The 19141-nt window shown below is 40.5% G+C and overlaps 1 protein-coding gene across 9 annotated transcripts in view; it reads left to right on the top strand.

Annotated features, from left to right (window-relative positions):
* Positions 1-19141, top strand: part of MEF2A (myocyte enhancer factor 2A) — a 127169-nt gene that overhangs the window by 102364 nt on the left and 5664 nt on the right. For 5 of the 9 annotated variants that reach the window (XM_058666578.1, XM_058666580.1, XM_058666582.1 and 2 more), the window contains 2 exons: positions 7603-7790; positions 18340-18466. In XM_058666578.1, the coding sequence (XP_058522561.1) occupies positions 7603-7790; positions 18340-18466 (315 nt within the window). Of the gene's footprint in view, positions 1-7602; positions 7791-14866; positions 14891-18339; positions 18467-19141 lie in introns of all 9 variants that reach the window. The other 4 variants (XM_058666576.1, XM_058666575.1, XM_058666581.1 and 1 more) reach the window with 1 other exon arrangement.

The raw sequence follows: 19141 nt of genomic DNA, 5'->3' as shown, positions 1-19141 counted from the left end.
AATAATGTACAAGCTTCAGTTAAGGTGGTATTTATGTAATAAATGGATGGATATTTAGCTATATCTAAATGTATATTTAAAGAACAGCATTTTATAGATTGAAAATGACTCGCAATACTTTTAGAATTAGTTAGCAAAGAGGTGGGAACACATTCCCATCGCTCCATTACGGTAAGTTTGGATGTCATTCCACCTTTAGATGTTTCATGTCTGCACTTTGGACATAGTTTAAAATCACAACTAAAACAATTTAAAAATGTTTTTACTTAATTTTCATATTGTTGATATGTTGATGTCTTCCTATTACTCATTGCTATAAATAAAGTTGTGATAACTTTGCATGTTCTAATTTATTTTTTCAAGACAAATTGCAAGAAATGGGACTGGTGGGCTTGTAGGTATGATCATTTTTATGAGTGCTGAAACATCTTGCTAAAGCCTTTCCATAAGGACTGGAATATTTTTAGTATCTTAGCAATATTTTTAGTAATATGAAATTGAAATAAAATTAGCAAAACAAATGAATTACCAAAACTAGTGAAAGTTCACTAGTGCACAGATAGCACCACTTTTTAACCTGACATGCAACACTGGTAAAGTCAAGGTGAAGCTGATGAGATCAATAACAGCCTAAGCAAGTGGTTGAATAAGGATTTTAAGATCGGGGAGATAAAGCAAAAATGCAGAGTTGAGTCATCCTCATTGAAGTCATGAATGCTTCACCTTGTTTTGCAAGGAGGCTTAAAGTCTCTGGAAGAGCAGAGTTGCTGCCTCCTCCGCACTGCCCAGCTTGGAGAGCTGGAGAGCAGAGCCCAGGAGCACTGAGGGGCTGGATCCATGCTACGTGTCGGTCAGGAATTCTCATCAAATTAAGTCACTATGTCACTAGTTACTTTGAAAGCCATGACTTTTTTTAGTTGCAGAAACTTTAAAAAAATGTTAATGTATTTTTACATACTTACTACAAAGATAGTTGTAATGTTAGTCAAATCAAAGGGACCTTCAGAAAGTTCAAGAAGATGAGATAAAATGTTTTTTAGATTGCATAATTTTTTCATAAAAATATTTTTCACATGTGCCCTTGGATGAGTTTTTCAGGGTCCTTTGAAGTATGCATGTCAGTTTCAACTTCTAAAATGGACTCATTGTAAAGCATTAATGACATCATTGTCTACAGGAATGTAATTAAGGACAGAGAGTGCTCACCAGCGACTTCAATGCATTATTTCAGTTGACGTGATTTATATTCTGAGGTAGCAGCTGAAATGGATGCAATTGAGTGACCTGCCTTATCGTTGTGGAACTACAATAGGAAAGAACGTGCGACGTTTATGGATGCCTTAGTATACACTCTACTCGTGAGCGTTTTCCCTCCTCATTTGTGTTAGAGTAGTAAGTTACCATGAAAACTGAAAACTTCAATAATCATAATAAACTGGGTTTATTCATTTAAAGTAGATTAATTTCAGATGCTTAAGCTGTGTCAAGATGAGTTAGATCCTTAAGGCATCTGCTTCAAAAGTGGGTCTCAACAGTATCTTTCATCTTTGTCATAAAAATGGTCCTGGAAATAAGAAAGGCATGGGTAGGGGGATGTTAGGTGATGTTGCACCCTCTCTCCCCCAGCTGGGTGGGGCAAGTTGGGTGGCCTTCCCCTTTAAGTGCCTTCTGTGTGGTAAGAGCCTTACCGAGTGGTGACAATTTAAAAAGAATGCCAGACCCCCTAAAAAAAAAAAAAGAAAGAAAAAAGAAAGGCATGGGACCTTTCTGCATTCAGTAGTAAAATAGCAAGTCACGCTTGTGAGATTATTGCTTCCTGCTGGCAAATTACCAGACATTGACATCATACTGTAATCATTATCTGCTACAGATTCTGACTTTAGAAATGTTGTGCTTTTACGTCCACTTTCTGTATCTCATGTTGCATTATAAATGCAACATTCATAATATTATAAGTGAGAAAAATGTTCATCTAGCTTTCTCATATTGCTGTGCAGTTTTTGTTTTATCTTCCTGTTTTTCAGTCAAGTGACTTAGTGTGTGCTCTGTAGCCTCCTGAAGTCTGGCATGCAGCAGTCTCTGCCCAGGTGCTGGATGCAGTCTGCCCCACAGGGATGGCTTGGGAAAAGGGGGATGCGCTCACCGCACCACTCTCTGAGCAGGATGCAGGAAATTGTTTTCTGGTCTTGTGGAAAGAAGATTCAGCTGAGATTTAATGCATACTCTTCACAATAATAGAAGCAGTAAGCAGGAAATGGTTTTATAAGGCTTATTGAAATATCCCCCGTAGCAAAATTAAAAAAAAAAAAAAAAAACATAGAGTCCAGCATCTTATTGTCCAGTCAAGTTCAACGTCTTCTTAGGTATACCCTCTCTGGTCTGAAGACAGAGCTAGCAGAGTATTATCCCAGTCAATTGAAAGCTCCATCATACCATCAGTAAAAATTTACATCATTATGGAATTAATTGACATAGTAATGAGTAACCAACATGTTGAAAGTAAATACGAGTTCCCGGACTCTATGTTTGGTGTATGCTTGCAATGGGGGAATCTCAACTGAACTTGAGCTGTGGTTATGCAACAAGGTGGAGGAATCCACCATGGTGGGAGGGTTTGGGCAGGGGTGGGAGAACCCAAGTATCTATGTAACTGTGTCACATAATACAATGTAATTAATGAAGTTAAATAATAATAAAAAAAAAAAACAAATGAATGAAAACTGAAAGGTCAATCAGTAGGTCAAGGGTCTTGGAAAAGCAAGAGGAAATTGGAAGAAAAGGAAGAACAAAGCCCACTCTGAGAGCAGGAGTCCTGAGGTTCGAGCCAGGACAGCTGCAGTACCTAGCTCACTTCTCCTTCCTTTGCCCCACTGTGTTGATAGCAAGCTTGAAAGGATGGTGGCTCACATGCAGTGAAGTTAAAGCTGGCAAATACTAGTTTTTAGTTTGAAATATAAATATCTTGACAAAATGCCTTTTCTTTCTCAAACTCTTAAGTATTTTATAATCAGATATAGGGAAATGCCTTCTCTTCAACTTATCTTTTTTTAAATTCTATTCTTGGTATTTACATAATTGGTCAGGATGGGAAGAATGGAAGATTAGGGCAGTGGGTGAGAGCATTGTTTCCAAATTTTCTTTTTCTTCTTTCTGTATCTGGAGGAAGGGGGCTGACGATGAGGGGAGAAGCCACACCCAGCCTCCCAGCCTCCCAAATTCCCCAGTACCCACAAACGGGGAACAGCCACATAATATTAACCCAGGATCCCCGATGTGGAGCATGTTCCAGGGGTTCTGCTTAAGTGTTTTCAGTAGTTAAGAAATGCTGTCAGTCTCCCTGATCCAAGAATAAGGAAATCCTTCCAAGGTTCATTGGCTTATATAGTCCACCTTAGCGTCTCCATTTTGCCCAGATATTTGCTGTCATTGCCTGGTTGGGGTAGTTGTCCAATTTATTCTGCCCTCCTTCCTCTGCTGTGGTACCAGATGTTCTCTGCAGGACCCAATGGGCTGCCATATCCTCTGTGTGCATCTGGGTTTGACATCTACTGCTCCGTCTTTTTCCACTGAGGACGCCCAGTTCTGAGACAGGCATTCTACCATCCAAGTACTAATCAGGCCTGACCCTGCTTAGCTTCCGAGATCAGACGAGATCCAGCGTGTTCAGGGTGGTATAGCTGTAGACTGACATATGCATTCTACCGTCAGACCACCAATCCTGGATGTGATCCCTCATGTCCCTGCATACTCCCACCCGTGCCATCCCCCAGACTCCCTGCAAGTCCACACACCAAGCACCCACAAGTGCATTACGGGGTGGCCAGTGCCACTGGAGACCCTGGCCCTACCAGCCCCACCTCCCCTGGGGCTCACGGGCCTGGCACCCACCATGCAGGTGGACCTAAGGACCCAGGCCAGGTGACCTGAGCCCTGCCAGACATCCCTCCCAACCCCCTGAGCTTAAAGAACCCAGCACCCCTTCACATATCTTTAGAAAAAAAATAATAAAGTAGACTAGCTGACTATGCTGGCATACTGGTATGGTTAACAAAGTTTTGGCAATAGCCAGGTCCAGGATGCCCATCAACTGTTAGCTGCTTTTCTCCCAGCAGTGTTAACACTTGCCTAGGTACAATGCAATCTAGGCCATTGGCCTACAGCTGGGGACTTCAGCTTCACTTTGCAAATACTCTGTCTTCCTAGCCCTGTTTTTTATTTTAGAATTCATATGTCTACTTACTAGCTGACCCACTTCCTTATATTCATTGTATCATTATTGAAGAGCTTTTGTATTGCTGTTTAACATCGTTACATTTTGTTTTTTAATTGAAAGAGTGACAGAGGGATAGACTGATGTCTTCCATCTCTTGGTTCACTCTCCAATTGGTCACAGTGCTCTCATGCTGAGCCAGGCCAAAGCCAGAAATCTGAAACTTCATCCAGGTCTCCCATGTACAGGGACCTCAACACTTGTAATGCTCTGCTGTCCTCCCTGGCACATTAGCAGGAAGCTGGGTCAGAAACGCAGAAGCCAGGACTCAAACTCCATGGGGATGGTGGCATTGGAGGTGGTAGCACCACAACACTGGCTCCCATCATTAAGGTATTTGGTTCTTGGAGCAAATCATTTCATTCCCAGAATACAATCCTCACAGGGCCGCATTATTAGGAATGATCTTATGCCCATGTTTTGAATACAATGGAGTTTAATTTTTTATATTTCTTACGTGGAGTCTGTATATCTTACTAAATGTCCACTTGCTTTTGGTGGTTTCTCAAGTTTCCTTTTTGTCTCTGTAAGAGTACCAAAGGGAGAAGAGGAGAACAGATACAGCCACCCTTTCCTGCATTCAGGCTCGGGAGCTGTGACTTCTCCAGGTTTATAGTTCCTGGCGGTCCATACTCAAGCTTTAGCATTTACCGTATTTGTCCATTCTTCCTGCTTGCTCTCTCTCTTTTAAGATTTATTTTATTTTTATTGGAAAGACAGGTTTACAGAGAGAAGGAGAGAAAGATCTCCATTCACTGGTTCACTCCTTAAGTGACCACAACACCAGAGCTGAGCCCATCCGAAAGCATTAGCTCTTCTAGGTCTCCCACGCAGGTGCAGGGTCCCAAGGCTTTGGAGCATTCTCAACTGCTTTGGCCCCAAGCAGCAAACTGGATGGGAAGCGGAGCAGCTGGGATACCAACCAGTGCCCATATAGGATGCTGGCATATGCAAGGCGAGGATTTAACCACTAGGCCACCGCACCAAGCCCCTTGCTGTTTTCTCTGTGTTGTTGTTGTTCTTTTAGACTGTTAATAGTAGATCCACAAAGTTTCCCTAGGAAGCCCTCATACGTGTGATCGTTGCTTTTTAATGTAGTTACAAATTTTGCATAATTATCCTTAGTTGCATTGCTTTTGGCCATATCTATTGCAAGTGCAATTTGGCATGTTTATGCCAGTATGGTATATGACTGCTTTTGCAATACATAAGATTTATTGGGAGATCATGTAGGGTTTTTTTTCCCCTTGATTTCAGTACCCACCCAGTTTTACAGTGGTCTAGACATAATACTTTTTGTTTTTTAGATTTCTTTTTTATTTTAAAGGCAGAGTTAGAGGCAGATGCTCAGCCTTGTCACCATGCTAGCCACTAATACATGTTTTAGAATTCTTTATTTATTTCTACATTATTACCCACCTTTAAGTGATTGCTGCAGTTAATTATAATTTCAGTCTTTCGTAGAGAATTGAAGAGATGGATTGATTCCTGCAGAAACTTTTAGTTCACCATCCTGAACATTCTTGGCCAGCTTTAGAATGAACATTGATAATGGCATTCTTAACCCAGCAAATTCATCCAGTGCTCTGAAATTAATACCTACGTACTGTAATAGAGTAGATTTAGGCTAATAACTGTTCAAAGTAGAAAAATAATGCAAAATTCATGGCATTAAGTTTTTATTTATTACTAAAATTAAACTTTGTGCATAGTAAACAAAGTTTTTTGTGTGTTTTGACCGTAAGATTAATCAATTTTAAAAAGGAAATAGGAATAATGTAATTCATTAAAATTGTATGTATTTTGAAGGCCAGAGACAGGCAGAGATAAGCGTTCTATCTTCATTGGATTATTCCCCAAATAACCACAGTAACCGAGGCTGGGCTGGGCCAACGTAAGGAGTTAGAGACTCAGTCTGGATCTCTTAGATGAATTTCAGGAACCCAGCTGCTTCCTGGGGTGTGCATCAGCAGGAAAGTGAAATTGGGAGTTGTTCCGGAACTGAATCAGTCACTCCCTGTGGTAATTGGACATTCCAAGTGAAAGTTTAACTGCTGATCCAAACACCTGCTCTGAATACATTGTTAGTGGACAGTTAACACTAGCTAAAATTTAGCAATTAAGTTTTCAGCAAAGTTTTATAAATATATGTGATTCGTTTCCATTTTTCCCTATTTTGCTTGTACTCTACTTAAAAATTGAATATATTGCCTGTATTTAAAAATGAGCATTGTGTGTTCCTGTACAGTGTTGTGAACTGTTCTGTGTGTGTTGCTAACAGTAACAGAGCTATCTCAGGCTCAAACAGTACAAGGGATTTATTGACTTGGAAATAGTACAAAATAGAAGCAGTGCAGTCAAGGCCTTTGCTTCACATTCCTGTTGATTTGCTCTCCAATATCAGCCATTGCCTCCTGACTGACTTCTCATTTCAAGTTGGCTTAGATTGGTTTCCCCAATCATGTTTGGAGAAGTGTAAGCACCTCCTTTGCAGCCACACAACAAGTTCTTGATCTAGGCTCTGGATGATAATTCTGAACCCATTCCCTGTGGTAAGGGAAGGTGCTTTAAATACTTGCTTTGTACCTGGATCAAATGCCCACCACCAAGCCAATCTCTGGCAAGGGGGCTGGGAGGAGACTTGACGTAGGGTCAGTTCGACCTAGTCCACAAGACTTGTACACAGGAAGCACTAACACGACTGCAGTCTTAAGGAAAACCGGTGATTGTCTTGTATCTCATCTGATGTATTCTGTATGTAAAATAGGCTATGCCTAGTTCCTTATTTCATTAGAGAGGAGTGGATGGTTCTGTTTGCGAATCCTAGGAGGAAGAAGATGACTAAAGTCAGATAAACCACAGATATGTAGTAAACAACTCAGTGGGAGCAGAACCAAAGCAGGTGCAAGTAGCCATAAGGAAGAGTAGGTGGAGGCGTGAGAGTTGAGTACTAAATAAGCAGGAGCTCAGGAGATGCTGCTGTTGGCCGAGACCTACATGCTTTCCAACCATCAGTGGGCTGGGCCTCAAGACATTTTTCTTGCACTGTTTCAGTTGATTTAATCTCCAATTGGAATTGCTGTGTATTTTAAGTATGTCTGAACATGTCCAAGCAGTAGTGCTGGAACAAAAATATAAGTCGATTTAACTTTTATATGTACTTCAGACTTTGGTTTTCTGTGTTTATGTTCAAAATAGCTAAAGATACCTGGTTAGGTACTAGTGAGTTTTGTTACAAAGTTCATTTGCAGTAGAGACTGGAGAATATTCGATTTATATTGAGGTATTTTAATGTTTCCTTTCATGTTAATTAGTATTTATTTTTTTTCCAGGGAATGGATTTGTAAACTCAAGAGCTTCTCCAAATTTAATTGGAACTGCTGGTGCAAATAGTTTAGGCAAAGTCATGCCTACAAAGTCTCCTCCACCACCAGGTGGTGGTAGTCTTGGAATGAACAATCGAAAACCTGATCTTCGAGTTGTTATCCCCCCTTCAAGCAAGGGCATGATGCCTCCACTAGTAAGTTTTGAAACTTTTCTTAATGTCAATTTTCTCAAAATATTTGTTTTCATCTACTTGAGAAGTCAAGAAATAAAGAGAACTGTATGTTCTACTTGCTGGTTGATTTCCCCAGGTGCTGCAAACTGAAGCCATAAACCTGGAACTCCATCCAGGTATTCCATGTGGGTGGCAGAGGCACAAAGCAGTTGAGCTATCAGTGACTGCCTCTCCCAGGTTGCATCAGCAGGAAGCTGAATCAGAAGCAGAGTAGCTGGGACTTGAACCCACACTCTGAACGGGGTCAGAATATCCCAAGCAGAGACTTAATCTGCATGACCACCATCCCTACACATGTTGCTTAAAACAATGTGTACATCTGAATGTTCCTTTGCAACTTTCTGTACCTCCATAGAATCCATACTTTTTCGTAATGATTATTTCTATTCAAATTTGGCCTTTTGACGAAACAGGTTTATGTGAAGTGCCCAAAAATCATATTGTGGGAAAATAGGAAACAAATTTGATTAATGGTTATTTGAAATCAAAGCTAAGTACAGAGAGGTTGTCGTGCTTAATTTTGATTTCACCATGTTAGAATCTTTGCTTCAAGAATTCATCTTGAAATTCACAAATTAAACATGACTTTCTTAACTAATTTCTTATCACTAATTTGTTATAGGCTTTTCTGTGAAACAAATTATTTGTTAGAAAATTCTACATATCAAAAAAAACCTTGTAGAACAGGGAAGAATGTACCTTGAATCAGTTACTCTGCAAATAATTGTCTTTGGTTATTCCTTCTCAAAAACTTTTAGTTTGTATAAAAAAATGCAGGAATACACTTGCATCTTTCTATCCCTGACAGTGTTACACTGCCTAGCTTCATTTGCTTTTGAATCCTACATCTGTGTTCATGAAGAATAAAATCGTTAACTTCCCTTAGCTTCTTGCAGAAGAAAAGTAGAATATATTCAAGTTGTAAAACTGTTCTTAGTTTTGCAGCTCCTTAACCACTAGCCCATAAAGTGATTCCTACTCCTGAGCAGCTGCTGTATTTCCCATCTATCAGACTTAGGTAGTAATTCTGCATTCATATAATGCTTATAGATTTCCAAAACATCCTCATTGTTCATTTGATTCTAAAGTAGAATATGATTGTAGAAATGAGGAAACTGAGCTAAAAGTTACTGCTCATTTAAGATGATATGAAATATAGACAGAACCTGTGATTCTTGATCTCTTTTTAATCTTATACCCGGGGTCACAAAACAAGAAGTACTTTTTCACTCAGAGATACAGAAAGCTAAAAGCTGTGTGTTGCTCCCAACCATCTAATGAAAGAAATATGGAATATTACAGGTACAGTTGTCCTTGAGCAATCAGTGGAGATTTTAGGGCAGTCAGCAGGCCCACATGCCATGGAAAGACACACAGCGTGGGAGAGACTCCCTGGGAGCACTGGGCAGGATGCAGGAAGATGCAGGTGATGGAGGCTAGCCAGGGTCTTAGTGAATGACCAGAAGCCAAGTGTGCCCAGTTGTGAAGTAGAGGGTGAGTCTTATGTTTTCTTACAGGCTTTTTCACTGTGAACGCAGATTGAGAATAAAAAGTTGCCCTTTTGATACACAACTGAGAGATAGTAAGAGTAACCACTTACATCAGGAGAAGCAGGATCCTTTTATGCAACAAAGCTCTTAAACCTGAAAGGAGGTGAGCAAAAAGCATTATTACTGTTAGGACACTGCTGAAATCCCCTTTTTCCCCTTTTTCCTGGTGAGATGGAAACAGAAAAACATCAGTCCTATGGTGGAGGAGCAGGAAGACAGGCTGGGGTAGCAGAGTAACAGGGTCACTTCCTGAGGCACAGCACAAAGGAAGTGCTGTAAAACTGAGCTTGGAGAAGTTGTTTGCAGGAGTGTGAGGGCAATACAGGAGGATCCCTGGCTAATTATCCCGACTCCCAGAGAAATGGGAGGTAGGTTTGTGGAAGGTTACCATTGCGAAAGTAAGGGCCAAATAGTCTGGGGCCACTGTTGTGGTGAAGTGGGTTAAGTGCTGCCTGCAAGGCTGGTGATCTCATATTGGAGTGCTGATTTGAGCCTCTGCTGCTCCACTTCCCATCCAGCTCCTTGTTAAGAGCTTCCAAAATAATTGAATATGGTCCAGTTACTTGGGCCGCTGCCACCTACATGAGAGACCTGAATGAAGTCCTTAGTTTTTGCATTTCATCTGGCCCAGCCTGGCCAAATTAACCATTTGGAGAGTGAACCAACGACCAATAGGTAGTTCTTGATATCTGTTTATCCCTCTCTATCTTCCTCCCTCTCCATTCCTCCCCCTTCTTCCTCCCTCTCTGCCTTTTGAGTAAATAAAGTGATCCAATTTCAAGCAAATAACTCAAATCCTGCACTAAAAGCCTAGCAAAAGGAAAGGCCATAGGGTCTGTAAGTCAATAGGAGTTACCCAAATTGAATAACAAGCTGAAAAGGCTGGTAATATGGAATTTCATATAGATGCTGTTTGAAATCCTGGCTGCTGCTCCTCCAGCCTAGCGCCTGCTAATGTGTCCGGGAAAGCAGCAGCAGGTGGCCCTTGCTGCCCACATGGGAGACACAGTTGGAGTTCGTGGGTTAGGTCTGGTACAGCTGTTGCCATTGTGGCCATTCGGGAAATGAACCAGTGGACAAAAAAATTAGTCTGTCTCTCTCTCTCTTTCTCTTTCTCTCTCTCTCTCTCTCTCTCTCTCTCTCTCTCTCTCTCTGTGTGTGTGCGTGTGTGGCTTTCTGCCTGGTACAAGTAGCAGATGATAGCTCTAATACTTGGGTAACCTGAGGGAGTGCCAAGCTCCTGGCTCTGCCTCACCTATTGCAGGAATTTGGAGAGTGTATCAGGAGATGAAGTTTCTCTCCCTCTCTATATTGCTCTGCCTTTCAAATAAATAAAATATTTTTAAATGGAATTTTTATTGATAATAGGCCAATTGTACAAGAATATTAGAAGTATTTTGGCAGAGAATATGATGCTGGGAAAAATTTGAGTCATTACCAAGAAGTGAAAAAGACTCAAACTAGAATATGATGATTAGAAGAGAGCATGGTGACAGACTTAAATCCAACCATATCAGTAATCATAGTTTTATATATATATGATCTAAATAGCGCAGTTGAAGCATATCGTCAGAATAGATTAGAAGTAGGTGTTGTCACATTGTGATACAAAAGCAAAAACAAAATCCCATCATATGCTTTCTATGCTAAGTTTCCTTTGAGTGGCAAAGAGACCAAGAGCTAAATGAAGTGATCTCCCACCTGCTGGTTCACTCTCCCCAGGCAGGGCCTTCAGCATCCACAGCTGAGTCAGGAACTCAGGTGAGGTCAACCTTTTGGACCATCACTGCTGCCTTGCAGAGGGCACACTAACAGGAAGCTGAGTCAGGAGCTGTACACAGGAATCCTACTCAGGTTCTCTCCTGTTGAGGAGGTTGTTCTAGCTTTAGCTCTTGCAGGCTGTTCATTTATTCTTTCGCAGTTTTCTGGGGTTGGGGGCAGGTGACACTTTTTAATTTTCTAGCACTACAGTGTTTTCTGGGGTCATGACTTAGCATTAGGTGTTTATATAGGAGCCCTTGTTCCTTTTATTAGAGAGTGGGATCTTTTTAATTGCTATAAAAATGGCAGAAATAGTGGTATTGTATTTTGAGACTATAACATAATAAAAGTAATAACAACAAAGGGTGGACAGGAGGAATTGAAAATGTACCATTGTAGGTGCTTATTCTACATGTGACACAATGTAATTATTATTTAACGGTGAAATTTGATGGAAAATTAGCTATAGGGTGAGCTTTTGTTGTAGTGGTTACGTTGCTTTTGGGATGGCCACATCTGTACTGGTGTGTCTAGGTTCAGTACCAGCTCTGCTCCCGGTTCCACCTGTCTGCTTATGTGCACCCTGGGGGGCAGTGGCGGGCATGGCTCAGGGAGCCGTGTCACTTCCACCCACACAAGAGATCTGGGTTAGGTTCCTCGCTCCTTGCTTATATTGGCCCAGTCCTAGCTCTTGTGGCCTGTTCAGGAGTAAGCCAGACAGATTTCTGTTTCTCTATATCTTTCTTCATCTCTCTGCCTTTCAAAAAAATAAATAATATTAAAAATTAAGTTATCATAAAGTGGTGTAATAGCCCAAGAAATGGAAAGTGGATAAAAAGAACAGATGAATAAAATGATAAATAGCAAGGTGGTAAAATTTAATGCAACCATACAGGTAATCACGTTGAATATGGTTAAAAGCAAGTATTGCAAATTTAATTTTAAAAAGTAATACTATGCTCTCAATAATTAACTTTAAATATGAAGACATTAGATTAAAAAATGAAAAATAAACCAAATGACTGCAAGAAAAATAGATGTGTTTATGCTAGAGTGTTATATATTAAAAAATGTTATGAAAGATAGATACTACCTCATCTGTTTCCCACGATATAACTATCCTTAATGAATATTCCCGTAATAGTTGATGTTCAAAATGTATTTAGAAAAAAATCATACAATTAAAAGGTAAAAGAAAAAGTACACATCGTAGTTGGAGTTTTCAACCTTCCTGTCATATCATTGCTCAAATAGCAGATGCGAGGTAAGTGATCCCCAGGCACTTATGAGCCCTAGATGTTAAAACTCAAAAAATATTAGGAAGTAATTTCAACAACAAATAAAGTAAAAGTATACACACAGGTAGACACAGAAGTATGAGTGTTTATATACGGATTAGTAAGCATCATATCTACATTATATGTTTCCCAGCTCTGTTTGCTGAGAGGTCTTTGAAACGGTGACAGCCAGAGGATAAAGGTTGGCATCCCTAACAATGGGACCTGAAGGTAACCTGTGCCTTCCAATGTGATGGGCACATCTGATGTGTTTACCTGTGAACAGGCATCAGACAAGCCCCAGGGGAGGGACAGGGACAGTCTTCAAAATACCTGTTCATGTCTCTAAAGTGCTAAGGCTACAATAAACAAATGCTGAGGAACTATTTCAGACTGGGGAGGAGACTACAGAAAGAAACATGAGAACCAAATGCTTGTGATACTTAGTGTCTGATCCAAGATCAGAAAAGGGCATTGGCACAAAGACTGGTTAAATCCAAGTCCAGAGCTGTACTTGGTACTAGAATGGTTTCTTATTTTCAGCAGTGTATTGAGTTTCTCTGGACGTTAACGTTACGGGAAGCTAGATTGGGTGTATAAAGGAGCTGTGTTTTCAACTGCTCTGTAAGTCTAAAATAATTTCAAAGTAGGTTAAAATGTGTAACAGAAAATCTAAAAAGGAAATGAGAAAAAATATATGATCTGTTTATCTTTTTTATTATATTTAATATAATTATTAGTGTAGCTGCAAAGTTTAAAGACCGGCTATTTTTACTGGTGTTTAATAAAATTATGTGTAATCTTTTTGTAAGAAATAATGGTGCATATTCATGGGAAACTCAAATTTGCCAAATAAACGATTTACACTCTTACTCTTGTAAAGGGTAAGACAAAGATACATCAGTGTTTGATGGTTGGAGATGTGCCACAATATGTATCACAGAACAGTAGCAGTAGTGAGCCAGGTGAAGATCTCTCAGAGTAAACAATCACCCTCCCTGCTGTTTCACACAGTTCATTTGTAGAGAATCTTAATGTTTCAGAGTGATGTGTATAGACTTGTTTAGATGAAGTAAGAGAAAACTAGTTAGTCGATTGTTTTGAGCATATTGATATTTAGTGATTGTTCAGAAGAAAACCCAAATATATTCCACTAATTTCTCTCTGGATTGTGGCTTAATAATTCATTCTACTTCCAGTGTCATTTTCTGAGTTTTTCCCCATTAAAATTATTTTATTTATATCAAAACTGTATTTGTAGATTATGAACATAGGAAACATTTATTTTAAATGTGTATATTGTAATCTTTTATTTATTCAAGAGGCAGATAGACAGACATGGAGAAGGAGCTCTCATCTGCTGGTTCTCTCCCCAAATGCTCACAAACCTCCAGTGACAGGGGAGAAGCCAGGGGCCTGGAACTCTGGGCAGGTGCTGAATGGTCAGTTACTTGGTCCATCACAGCCCTTGTAAGAGCTGTATTAGAAGGAGCCTAGAGTGCAGAGCCTGAGCCAAGAGTCACCCAGGCACTTGAATGTGGAATGCTGGCTTGCCCTAAGCTAGGTGGAATGTTCCCATGCTCTTACGTATAACAGATACCTGAGTTCTGTTGTTTCACGACACTGTACTAGCCAGTTGGAGATATTAAACAGAAACCAGTGTGGAGCTGGCACTAGGGCATGGAGAGTAAACCTGCCGTGCAGCATCAGCGTCACATACAGTCACTGCTCTGCTTGTGATTCAGCTCCCTGCCAGTGTGCCGGGGAAGCAGCAGGAGATGGGCTAAGGGCTTGGTTCCCTGCACACGCACATGGTGCACCCAGAGTAAGCTCTTGGTTCCTGCCTCCAGACCAGCCCCAGCTCTGGCCATTGTAGCCATTTAAAGAGTGAACTAACAGAATATCTCTCTTTCCTTCTCTTTGTAACTCTGCCTTTCAAATAAGTTAAACAAATATTATTCTTTTAAACGAATGCTTCTGTATAAACACACACTAGTTTCTGCTTACCAAGGGGCACAGAATCTGGTAGGAGGTAAGTGGAAATGTGTGGCTGGGTCTGGTAGTGATGGGAAGATTGATGCAAATGTGGACTGTCCTCATGGTTCCAAATACCACAATATCACAGTTGAGACTACTTTAAAATATTGTCACTTGATGTTAATTGTAGCTGTATGCAGGAGAGGCTGGCATAGAAGACTGATTGAGGGGAGTTGTATGTTTAAATCTTGGTTACCATAAATTCAAAAGATTATTTTTTCATTTTCTTGAGATATCAGCTACAAAGGTTGAGATCAGTTAATTTATATTTCTGTTTGTTGTATACATAGTATCTCTGTAGAGCTGCAAACAACTGCTAGTGCGCAAATGACATGCTTTTCTAAAAATATACTTTGTTTCAACTACCAGCAGTCTTAGTAACTCTTTTATCCCTCCTATGTGCTGAGTACAGTCGGAGGAAGAGGAATTGGAGTTGGTGAGTGTGGTTTCTGCTTGAAAGGAGTTGAAGTTTGCCAATGTTCCTTTGTTAACAGATTATTTTTTCTTTTCATTAAACTAAAAAATACTTTGAATCCCAAGTGGTCTGTTGGTGTTAGGTTCTTGTTTTTCTGTTTGTAAGTGCCTCTGTTGACCCATTTTATTTGAGGAAACATTGGAAAGAAGTCTTCAAAAACAATAACTGTCCATGAGTGCTTGGATACTTAAGATTTTTTTTTGAAGGAAAGAATCTAAAAACACCTTATATAGCTCTCTAAATTATTAAAATATTTTTAGAAAATGACTTCACCCTCAAGGTTCCTCAGATTGTTAACACAAGATCTTGTATTCTTTCTCTTCCCTTCAAAAAAGATTACATCATTTTTGGTGAGGTCACCTTGCTCAGAGTTGGAATTATTTCATCCTGCATGAGTCTGTCTGAACCACAAGGGGGCTCCCTCTTTACTCAGACACAAATGTATGTTTCCTTCAGAAAATACCCTTCTCCAAAATAAATGTTTTCTGCTTCTCTAGAAAACAAACCTGACTACAGATAACTTGTAGTTAATCTGTTCTTTCAAAGCTAAAACCAGTCCTCACAGAAGTAATCATGTAAATTAGATGGCCCTAAGAAGAATGAAAACTTTGGAATGTTCAGTTTTTAGCAGGGACAGGTTAAGACTGCATGAAAGCATGGGGGAAGGCTGGTTTTGTTTACATACCTTTTGTTTTAAATATTTATGCATGCTGGTGTGTTTTGCACAGCTCGTCTTTAAACGTAAAGGTTATCTGTACTGTAGCCGTAATATTTGAAGCTGTTCTTTATTTAACTTTGTGATCATTCTCACAGTTTTGGATGTCATTGTGTATTGGTTAACTAAAATATGCCAGGCAGCTCTAAAAATGCTGTTGTGTTATGTATTGTTATTGATGTATTATTATTTTACTTAGTAATAACATGTATTTTTAATGGGAATTTATTACTCAAAATAATTCATCCACAGTGAGTTGTCCTCAGAGTTTCCATTAATTACCTAGTGCTGTGTTGCCCTCTAGTGGTTCTGCAAGCCACTTACTCAAGAGTGGGATGTTGGTGAGATCCTGAGTGTGGATGGGGAGAAACATCCCATTGGGGCTCACTGTTGCTCTCGGCCCAGTTTTTAAAGTGGCACCATGAAGTTGCCATGGAGATTAGACCATGGAGTGGGAGGCTCCGGGCCAGACTATTTCATTTTTGAACTACCATTTGACTTTGAACATTTTAGACCACATATGAGGGCAGATTATTTCCAAGTAGACCCCATCCCAAAAAATCATTGAGGTCATTATGTTGATGGTGAGACCAAAACTTTTTTCCATTTGTCATACACACTTCCCACAACCCTTAAAGTACAATCATAGTTACAGCATCTCAGAGATAAACTTGGAAGCCCTTGAAGGCTTAAAATTTTAAAAGCTAAGAAACAAGAAATTTTGAAGCTAAGAAACAAAAATACAAAAAGCTACAGATGGCTGTCCATATTTTAAACAAGTGAATTCAGACTGTAAAAGTTAGAAATGAAATGATTTGTCCACTAGAACCAAAACACCATGAGAAGTGCAGTGTGCTGGAGCGTTGGTCTGAAGGCAGGTGGGCACTGAGCCGCACTGAGCTCCGCTGTGCTCAGGACTGTGCTCAGGGGCAGCCACACTGCACGATGCACTGAGCCGCACTGAGCTCCGCTGTGCTCAGGACTGTGCTCAGGGGCAGCCACGCTGCACGATGCCTGGGGAAGCCTCGTCATTCGAGAAAATAGCTGTGGCTGCTTGGAAGGAAGTTTTTTTTTTTGTTTGTTTTTTTAGAATGTCTACTTTTTTCACCAGAATGTATAGGAATTTGAAAACAGAGCATTTCTTAGGACAGTAATTTCAGGACATATCAATTACACAGAACACTTGCAGCAGCATCCTCCCTCGGCTCAGAGGGGCTAGAGGATTCTCCAGACATTCTGAGGTGGTAAAAAAGAGAAATAAAAGCAGTCCATCCATATCCTGTGTGACCTCTCTGATAGTTTACAACTTTTAAGCTGAGGTAGAAACAGGACCAAAAGAACCAAGTATCTAGATCTAGCCAGAGGCCTCACTCACTTCATGCACTTTCGGAAAGTTCTGGAGGAGGAAATTAAATCACATTGTGACACTTGATATTCTTGGGAGACTGGGCTAAATTTGCTCTTATGGCTTAAACCCCTGAATGTCAGTCTCCAACTGTAACCTGAAAAGTTGGAATTGTGCTCTGACAGCATGTCATCTGTTAGGCACATGTAATCCTGGTTTGGTAGAAATTATTCCCTTCTGCCAGTCTGGTGAGAAACCGTTTCTGTCCTCCCCCTGCAGGTAGAGGCTGCCATCTTTCCCTTGGCTCTTTGGAAGCGGCCTTTCTTTATTCATTTGCATTGTGAATGGGATGCCATGTAGAGGCACTGAAACAGCCAGCGTCTACTCTTGCTCTGTTCTCAGCCCAAAGAACAGTACTTGATTCAAAAGCTCTCTGTTAAGAGCCCTCATTTGAGCAGACTGAGGGACTAGAAGACATCATAAAATCCTACCTACTGTTACAAATAATCAACTGCAGGAGCAAAATAAATCAAGCCCTACTTTAAGAAGTCATGACTTCAAACAGTGTTACAATGGAAATACTGAAGGGAAAAATAGTTTTGATTTTTTTTTAAGATTTATTTATTTTTATTGGAAAGTCAGATATACAAAGAGGAGGAGAGACAGAGAGGAAGATGTTCCATCCAGTGATTCACTCCCCAAGCGGCTGCAACAGCTGGTGCTGCGCCAATCCTAAGCCAGGAGCCAGGAGCGTCTTCCAGGTCTCCCAAGCAGATGCAGTGTCCCAAGGCTTTGGGCTGTCCTCAACTGCTTTCCCAGGCCACAAGCAGGGAGCTAGATGGGAAATGGGTCAGCCAGGATTAGAACCAGTGCCCATATGAAATCCCAGCATGCAAGGCGAGGACTTTGGCTGCTAGGCTACTGTGCCAGTCCAAATTTTAATTCGTAAACCCATGAATTTATGACGCCTATAGACACAGATGACATTTGCTTAAAATGTATACCTAGTTCACTTAGGTGAAATGTGGCAGCATTTGTGGTGACATCAAGTCCTTATTTTTGTTAGCACAGAGAAGTGATACTGCCCATATGTTTCTATTTTAAGACTGTGTCTCTGATATTCATAAACTCTTCTGTCAGAAAATAAGATGAATAATTAATGTACAAATATGCCCCTTAAAATTACATAGTTATTCCATTAGTATTTTTTAGGTTTTCACATCACTGCATCAGGAAATAATAACATTCAAATAAAACTGTGAAAAGTATCACTTTTAAATTAAGAGTTATTTATATTAAGTCAATATAAATACCACCTAATAACACTTGCTCTTGTTTCTGTTCTTACAGAATCCTCAGAGGATAAGCAGTTCTCAGGCTACTCAACCTCTCGCCACCCCAGTAGTGTCTGTGACAACCCCGAGCTTGCCTCCGCAGGGACTTGTGTACTCGGCCATGCCAACTGCCTACAACACTGGTAAGCCCAACCCAGGACCTTGCCTGATTCCCCCCCGTCACCTCTCTTTTTTGGTCAGTGTGTCCTTTTCAGTGTTTTAGATGAAACTTGGGTGTATTAAGATACTTAGCAGCCTTGGGAAAATAATCACCAAAAATAGATCGATGGTAGAAGTAGTTGAATCGGATATTTCCGTTTCTCCAGTGTGAACTTTTGGCCCTGGCAAAAAGCAAGTAGCTATCACCAACATTTTGTGGCAGGCACCAAGCTAAGGGGTGCAGGGGGGAGCTTATTGCTCAGGTGTTTTCTGTGAGTCTCTTACTAACCGTATCACTGTTCCAGGGTTTTGCAGTTAAGATGTTTGTCTTTGTGCTGTGTTAACTCACTTTGGACCCAAAACTTGGGAATATAGAGGTAGCTGGCTTTGTGGGCAGACTGCTTTACTCTCTGTCATCAGTCTGTGTCATTGTGTGTGTGTCTCATTGACAAAACAAAAACCATTCCTCCTGTCAGTGCCAGTCACTGCCTTGGGAGGAGCATCCATGCACTTATGTTCATTTAGACATTGTGTCTATGAATACCCTGATTCAGCGGCGCTGGAAAAGTGGAAGACAGTATAGTCACCAGGAGTGTGCTCTTAGCCTCTTGGGCGGGGTGACGTGTCGTGATATGCAGCAGGTTTAGTTGAGATTTGCC

The sequence above is a fragment of the Ochotona princeps genome, chromosome 6 (assembly GCF_030435755.1).
Source record: "Ochotona princeps isolate mOchPri1 chromosome 6, mOchPri1.hap1, whole genome shotgun sequence".
NCBI lineage: Eukaryota > Metazoa > Chordata > Mammalia > Lagomorpha > Ochotonidae > Ochotona > Ochotona princeps.
Note: the sequence above shows the minus strand (reverse complement) of the source record. Positions and strands in the feature narration are given on the sequence as shown.